This window comes from Brassica oleracea, chromosome C5 (assembly GCF_000695525.1).
Source record: "Brassica oleracea var. oleracea cultivar TO1000 chromosome C5, BOL, whole genome shotgun sequence".
In the NCBI taxonomy this organism is placed as follows: Eukaryota; Viridiplantae; Streptophyta; class Magnoliopsida; order Brassicales; family Brassicaceae; genus Brassica; species Brassica oleracea.
This window is the reverse complement of record NC_027752.1, coordinates 22,799,198-22,806,765: the sequence shown is the minus strand read 5'-3', so window position 1 is coordinate 22,806,765 and position 7,568 is coordinate 22,799,198. Positions and strand designations below refer to the sequence as shown.

General features: G+C 43.6%; 2 protein-coding genes across 2 annotated transcripts; one reads left to right on the top strand and one right to left on the bottom strand.

Annotated features, from left to right (window-relative positions):
- Positions 1 to 473: 473 nt before the first annotated feature.
- Positions 474 to 1,055, bottom strand: LOC106344800. Its single transcript, XM_013784109.1, has one exon. It carries the CDS (start codon positions 1,053 to 1,055, stop codon positions 474 to 476), a length of 582 nt encoding a protein of 193 aa, XP_013639563.1.
- A 3,868-nt stretch (positions 1,056 to 4,923) lies between these two features.
- Positions 4,924 to 7,322, top strand: LOC106295366 (cyclin-A1-1). Its single transcript, XM_013731249.1, has 11 exons — positions 4,924 to 5,092; positions 5,138 to 5,251; positions 5,356 to 5,605; positions 5,676 to 5,812; positions 5,881 to 5,973; positions 6,067 to 6,200; positions 6,295 to 6,370; positions 6,468 to 6,544; positions 6,677 to 6,860; positions 6,942 to 7,076; positions 7,166 to 7,322. Exons 1-11 carry the CDS (start codon positions 5,054 to 5,056, stop codon positions 7,250 to 7,252), a joined length of 1,326 nt encoding a protein of 441 aa, XP_013586703.1. The 5' UTR covers positions 4,924 to 5,053; the 3' UTR covers positions 7,253 to 7,322.
- The last annotated feature ends 246 nt before the right edge of the window (positions 7,323 to 7,568 follow it).

The window sequence follows — 7,568 nt, the reverse complement described above, 5'->3', positions numbered from 1 at the left end:
CGGGTAGCTGTCCTTGGGACAAGCTTTGTTAAGATCAGTGAAGTCGACACAGATACGCCACTTCCCGTTTTTCTTCTTTACTACCACCGGATTCGCCAACAATTCTGGATACCGGACCTAGGCAATGAAGCCTGCCTCGAGCAGTCTGTCGACTTCTTCATTCACAGCTTTAGACCGCTCAGGTCCGAGCTTTCGTCTTTTCTACCGAATAGGTTTGAACGTAGGGTCGACGATCAACTCGTGGGACGCTACGATGGGGTCTATCCCCTTCATATCTGAAGTTGTCCATGGAAAAGTCGAAGCGTTTGCTCTGAGGAAGGAGATGACCTGTGATTGCATCTCGTCGGAGAGGAAGGCTCCGACGCGTATGACTTTCGTCGGATCGGCTTCATCGATGTGGACCTCCCGGACTTCTTCCTTCTGGGATAGATCTTATGAATTGGTTTGGCGACTGAGTTGACGAGAGGAACCGACTATTGTAATTTGACTGCAGCGATAAGCAGCTCCCTCGCAGCTCGTTGGTCTCCACGGATCGTCTGTGTTGTTCCGTCTTTCCCGGGAAATTTTACACACTGGTGATAAGTAGAGGGAATGGCCTTCATGGAGTGTAACCAAGGGGTACCGAGGATAGCGTTGTAAGACACCTTAGCCCGGATAACAGAGAACTTAACGGTCCGGGTCACGTTCCCTGCGTAAACCGCGAGACGTATTATCCCGATCACCTGTTCCGAGGAACCGTTGAATCCCGTGAGGGTGCGTGAAGAGGGCTTCATATCGCGTAGGTCGATCCCCATCTTTTCAAGCGTATCTCGAAAGATAAGATCGACTGAGCTGCCGGTGTTGATGAGAACTTTTGTGACCAGGCATTCACCAATTCCAATATCAATGAGGAGTGGATCATTATGCGGCATGCTGATGCCGCGATAATCCGCTGCTGAGAAGGAGATCTGATGGTCAGCTTCGACTTGTGTAGGCCACTTCTGAGCGATGATGGCTTGTCGTCTGTAATCTTTTCCTGCTCTTACCGAGTCCCCGCCAGGAGGTAAGCCACCCATTATCACGTTGAGGTGCGGGGTGCCCGTAGCCTTCATCAACTCCAGTTTCGCCTGTCGCTTCGTTTCGAGGCACAGTCGTAAATCACATTTTTTTATACTGACTAAGCTTCACGCATAGGTCTTCAGCTTTAGAATTGATATGCTCGCGTAAGTCTGTAGGTTGAGGTTGGAGGCTTGGAGCAACTGCGGTGTGGGCAGTCTTTCTCGCTTTGGACTCATTGAGGGTCGACCTGAGATCTGTTTCGCTTACTGAGACCTTCGCGGCCTTCCGCTTTAGCAAGGCGCGTAGATCCTTGGGGTCTATTTTTCTCCCCAACTGTTCACGCAAATCTTGTGCTATCGACGGAATTTCGTCATCCGAGGAGTCGTCATGTCAAGAGAGAATTACTTCTACTCGCCGCCGGTTTTTATGTGGTTCTTCATCAGTTGACTCTCCCTCGAGATTGAGGTTGTTCACTGGGGCTCTTTCGGGGCTAGCTCGCTCTTCTTTCTGATGAGCCCTGGCTTGAGACTTCTGAGTTTTCTTATCTTTGTTTTTGCTCCAGCTCTTATTGTTCCTCGGCTTGTGCGGAGGAGGTTCTTTCTCGATTTTGCCATTTTCGATCGACTTGAGGAAATGTCCATAAAGGACTTAGCAATCCTTCGTGTCGGGTGACTTGACCTCGTGATACGTACACCACTTGCTTGGTTCCGCAGAGTTTGAGCTTGTTGGTTCGGGAGAACTGGATTTCTGTTGCGCGGTGTCTCGGTCTCAATGATTCCATCTCTTCTCTCGCACGACAACCGATGAACCTGAGGGATCCTCTTCGTCCACTACGTTCATGTAACCCGTCTTTTGGTTGGGTTTGCTGCCCGTAGAATGTTGACGCGGCTCCTGACGGGTGTCGTTCGTCCGGGCGGGCGTTTGTTTTCCTGCCGCCTCTTTCGCCGTTTTTTCTCTGGTGTCTTCCTCCATACAGACAAAGTTGTTGGATCGAGCGATAGCGTCCGGCACGGATCTCGTCGGGTGCCGATAAAGGTCGGCTCGAAATGGCGATTTGATATGGAGGTTGTTCATCAATGATTCCACAGCTATGTCTTCCGGCACGTCGACTTTCGAGACAACGGATTTAAACTTCTCCATGAAATCTTGGAAGCTCTGCCCAATCGCGTGATTGAGGTTCCAGAGATCCGTAGCAGTGGCTTCCTGGCGAGTAAACATGATATAGTTCTTGAGGAAAGCCGTCGAGAGGTCGTGAAAACTGTTGACGGAGTTTTCTTGAAGGCCGGTGAACAAGTTGAGAGCGATTCCTTCTAGGGTTTCGACGAAAAGCAGGCAAATGCAAGCGTCTTTTTCTTCGTCAGAGAGATTTGCGCGCCGCATTGCGATGTTGAAGGACGTGATATACGCAGAAGGGTCGGAGACGCCGTCGAAGGTCGGAAGACGGAGCTTGTCCATCTTTCGGAGTCGGACCCCCGTTATTTTTTCTGTAAACGGCGTCCGGAGAGATTCTGCGAGGACACGCTCGATCTGAGCAGCGGACGTAGTCACGTTGTGGATCTTAGAGTTTATATCGAGCACTGACTATTTTAACGCGGTGAGCTCGTTTATGGTCTGAGCATCGAGGCCTCCAGGGGTTTGAGCCGTATCGCCGTAGTTGACATCTTGGTCTTCAGCGTGCGCCGGCGTCGCGCCGGTTGCTTTCGCTATGTTAAACAAATGTCTTTGGTACTGCGCCGTTGAGGCTTCCAAGTTCGCAGCGAGAGGAGCTAAGATTTTTGCGAGCGCCGCGATTTGGTCGGTCGCCGCCTTCTAGGCTGCGTTCTGTTGTGCAAGGCGCGCCATGATGGTCTCTATAGAGGAGGGTGGTAACGGTGCCGGTGTTGCAGGAAAAGACGCATGCATCGTTTCGGGAGCTTCACGCTCTTCTCCAGAGGAAGAGCTGTCGTTGCTCGTTGCCATCTTGTCAACGTTACTTTGCTAACGGCCCCATGGTGGGCGCCAACTGTTCGAACGGGAAACGGTACTGAACGAGAGAATGTTCGGTTTTAAATGTGGGTTTAGCAAAGACGTCTTATTGATGGTCGGAAAAGTGTTTCGTCGGTTACAAGGAAAGGGAATGCGTAAAGGAAAACCCTAATCTAACCGCCCAGTATGTATGAGTATATTCGGATCCCTTCTCCGTTGCATCCCCTCCTCTCTTTTATAGTCGACTTGGTGTTTTCCTGTGACCTAGCTTGCGTCGTCTTCATGGGCTTTTAACTCGCTGGGCCGAAAAGCCCACGTTGCTTCGCGGAGTCATTTAGTTGAAATGCAGCCGACCGAAAGTTCCCTCGCGCCGCGCCGAGAGACCGGCGCCTCGAGCCGCCGTGTCGAACCGTCGTTACGTCCTGTTCGGGCCGGGCCGTCCGTTCTCCAGTCCTTGAGGGATGGTCGAATCCATCCTCTACGGAACGTATTTAGGCAATCAAGTTAATCTCAAAGGCGGAATTAGACATGCTTGGCTAGCATTATACATATACAGGGATCTATACAGTCAAGTCGAGTTACTGGCTAAATACACATCTACCTCATTCAGACCCAATAACGCCTCCATGGGGAGATCCTTTGGTCAAGCAAAAACTTTGGAAATGTAGTTCACCCCCAAAGGTAAAACACTTTCTCTGGAAAACGTTGTTTCGATCGCTTGCAGTTGGATGTAACTTGAGAAGTAGGCATATCAGTTCATATGATCAATGTATGTGATGTTGTTCAGCCCCCGAAACAGAGAAACATATATTGTTTGATTTTCCTTATGCTCAACGTATTTGGCGTGCGTCAGTATAGCTCTCAAGAACATTGGAGGAGAAGATAGATGTTTGTCTCACGTGTAATACCTCATCCACTTTAAGACACATCAAAGATTTCTCTATCAGAATACTGTGGAGAATATGGAAAAGTAGAAATGCTTTGGTTTTTCAGCAAAAAATCTTGAATGGTGGGTGGTACTCAAACAAGCAAGAATAGACGTAGCAGAGTAGGCTACATGTGGTACCGTGCAAGTTGATACACAAGTTTCACAAGAACATGTACGCGATAATACTTAGAAAAAACCGAAAGAGGGATATCGCAAATGTAATTACGATGGCTCATTTGTCAACGATCGTCTACACCGGCAAAGATATGATGGGGCATCAAAGATTCAAGTGGTACGTTTATTGAAGCATGCTATACCGTAGGTAACAATGTAACTTCAGCTTTGGAAACAGAGCTACAAGCGTTCTTGATTGCATTGCGACATTGCTGGGCAAGGGAGTTTACAAAAGTGTTATGGAAGGAGATAATAGCAAAGTGGTTGACATACTTAATTCAAGGGTGCTGCAATTTGGATTCTACAACTGGAAAAGTGAAATACAATGGTGGTTACACAAATTTGAAGAAGTTGAGATGAATTGGATACGAAAGCAAGAATACATGGTTGATGATAAATTATCAAAGGAATAAATTCTAAATGGAATTTTATTTTTATTGCTATAATTATGTTCCTCGATTTGTCATTAATGTGGTACCTAATAACCATTTAATCTCATCAGTTTAATAATATAACATGTTGAAGTTAAAAAAAGAAAAGAAAATACAGCTCCTAACTTCAATGTATGCATTTCTTTTTCTTTTTGTCTGCGAGTAGAGGCTTTAGAAAAAGAGAAGCACCAAAAGTGACAGTTTGAAATTCAAATTTGTTTCTCTTTTCTCGGCGTCTGAGATTCGAATTCAAAAAGAATACCCAACACCGATACACAGCACAAAAGAGTTGACGTGGCATTAACTTAATAGGTCAGTGATGCATTCTTCGTAACTCAGAGACGTAGGAATTTAAATTTAGCTACGCTCCAGGAATAATCGCTTCCGTCAAAACAACGGACACGATCGTTTCTTATAAATTGAAAAATACCATTCCTTCATTTAAAGTCTTCTCTCTCTCTCTCTGGCCATTAAAACTCAAATTTCTCGAGGATTGGAGATTTAAACCTTTAAAAGAATGTCGAACACTAATCAGAATCGGCGGCCTTCCTTTACCTCGTCGACGGAATCGTCGATGAGGAAACGTCACGGACCATCTTCTTCGTCAGTGAAACCAATCTCTAACACGGCGGTTATGGCCAAGAAACGAGCCCCACTGGGTAACATCACTAATCAAAAGAACGAGTCACAAATCCCAAATTCATCTGTTGATTTTGTAAGTATTGCTTCATTTTTGGTGAATTTTGCCGCAACCTTTTGCTTCCTATGTGATCAATTTTGTTTGTTTTTTTTTGCTGGTTTTATTTTTATTTTTCTTAGGCGCATTGTTCGAACAAATCTGCGAAATTGAAGTTGGCAACAACACAACCTGTTTGCGTTAATGCTACTTCTTTGCTCACCCAAGCGTCTTCTTCTAGCAAATCTGATGATGAGACAAAGTCTACATGTGATTCCTTTAAGAGCCCTCGAGTCGAGTATATCGACAATGAAGATGTGTCTGCTGTGGTTTCCATCGAGAGGAAGGCATTTAGCAGTCTATACATAACCCCGAGTTCAGAGACAACTAACGGTCTTTTCTCTACTTTGATTATTAGTTTTTTTTTTTTTGGGTTTTTTCTGAATTTGTTGTTGGCTTGCAGTTAACTATTGCAGAAGATATGTATTGTCTGAAATGGAGAATAAGGATAAGTTTATCAACATCGACAATAACGATGCGGATCCGCAGCTCTGTCCAACGTTTGCTTGTGATATTTACAATCATCTTCGTGCCGCCGAGGTGAATATTTTTTTTCTATTTTGATCGAGAATGTGGGCAAGTTCTGAATTTGTAAATATATGGTATAGGCAAAGAAGCGGCCTGCGGTTGACTACATGGAGACAGTTCAAAAAGATGTAAACTCTAGTATGCGCGGAATCCTAGTGGATTGGCTTGTTGAGGTGAATTATAGTTTGTCAAACTTAGATATGTGATAGCTTTTGTCAATCTTGCCAAATGTGTGAGTAAAAGTTTTTTTGTTTTGTTTCTTCCAGGTATCAGAAGAGTATAGGCTTGTACCCGAGACCTTGTATCTGACAGTGAACTACATTGATAGATATCTATCTGGCAATGTGATTAGTAGACACAAGCTTCAGTTGCTTGGCGTGGCATGTATGATGGTAGCAGCGTAAGAAACGGAAATTTTCTTATCGTCTTGTTTTATTGTTCCTTTCTGTTGCTTAGGCTAAATCTAATGATGCTAAATTGCTTAAATGTTTCAGAAAATATGAAGAGATATGTGCACCACAAGTCGAGGAGTTCTGCTATATCACCGATAATACATATCTCAAGGATGAGGTTTGTCTTTTAACAGGATTTTGATTAATGAGAACACAATCCAGTAATTAAAATCATTGATTTTGTTTGCATGTGTTTCTTTTGGCTCTTCTTGCAGGTTCTTGACATGGAATCTGCTGTTTTGAATTACTTGAAGTTTGAAATGTCAGCCCCAACAGCCAAATGTTTTCTAATGTTAGCAAAGATGATTGCTTCTTGTCATTACAATATATATCTAATGTTAGCAAAGATGATTGCTTCTTGTCATTACAATATATATCTCATACAATATTACTAACCCCTTGAATCTTTAAACTTGACATTCAGACGCTTTTTTCGGGCTGCCCATGGGGTTAATGAGGCTCCGTGTATGCAGCTAGAATGTATGGCCAACTACATTGCGGAATTGTCGCTTTTGGAGTACACAATGCTCTCTCATTCTCCTTCACTTGTTGCTGCTTCTGCCATTTTCTTGGCTAAGTATATTCTAGACCCAACAAGAAGACCGTGGGTATGTATTTGTACTTTGTCTAGACAGTCCTTACTTTTAAGGATCAATGTAGTAAAATGTTTGATTCTTTTGGTGAATCAGAATTCGACGTTGCAACACTATACGCAGTATGGAGCGATGGAATTGAGAGGATGTGTGAAGGATCTTCAACGATTCTGCAGTAACGCTCACGTCTCTACTCTTCCTGCTGTAAGGGACAAGTACAGTCAACACAAAGTAAGTTTTGTAATTCTTTTTAAGAAGTGTTATGATGTTGATGTTTTTTCTGTTGATTAATGGGTTGACTGTTTTTTTTTTAATTGCAGTACAAGTTTGTGGCAAAGAAGTTTTGTCCATCAATTATCCTACCAGAGTTCTACAACAACAGCTGTATTGATCAATTTTCGAATTAACTTTGTTCCAATCTTGCGTTGGATTGTCTGATTGTTGTTGAGCCCATTTAATTTTTGCTTATAAAGTCGCTGTTGTTGTAACCATTTATATTTTTTTCATAAAATAGCTATCTATGTTCTCACTTCGAGAATTTCATGATTAGTGAAATCATAAAAATGGCAAATTATCTAGATGATTAGATGAATATTCGGTTATGATAAGATGATTAGATGAGTATTGGATTTTGATAAGTTGCTTTTCATGGCTAAGTCAATATCAACCAGCATACTTGATATGATATATCTACTAAATGTCAACTTATCCACCAAAAAGAGG

What these genes read in the sequence shown, in the direction of transcription:
- LOC106295366 (XM_013731249.1), top strand. Translation starts at nt 5,054, where the DNA reads ATGTCGAACACTAATCAGAATCGGCGGCCTTCCTTTACC. An exon ending in ATCATCTTCGTGCCGCCGAG is followed by an intron (nt 5,813 to 5,880) that starts GTGAATATTTTT and finishes TATATGGTATAG; the next exon opens with GCAAAGAAGCGGCCTGCGGT. An exon ending in TAGTGGATTGGCTTGTTGAG is followed by an intron (nt 5,974 to 6,066) that starts GTGAATTATAGT and finishes TGTTTCTTCCAG; the next exon opens with GTATCAGAAGAGTATAGGCT.
- LOC106344800 (XM_013784109.1), bottom strand. Translation starts at nt 1,055, where the DNA reads ATGGGTGGCTTACCTCCTGGCGGGGACTCGGTAAGAGCAGGAAAAGAT.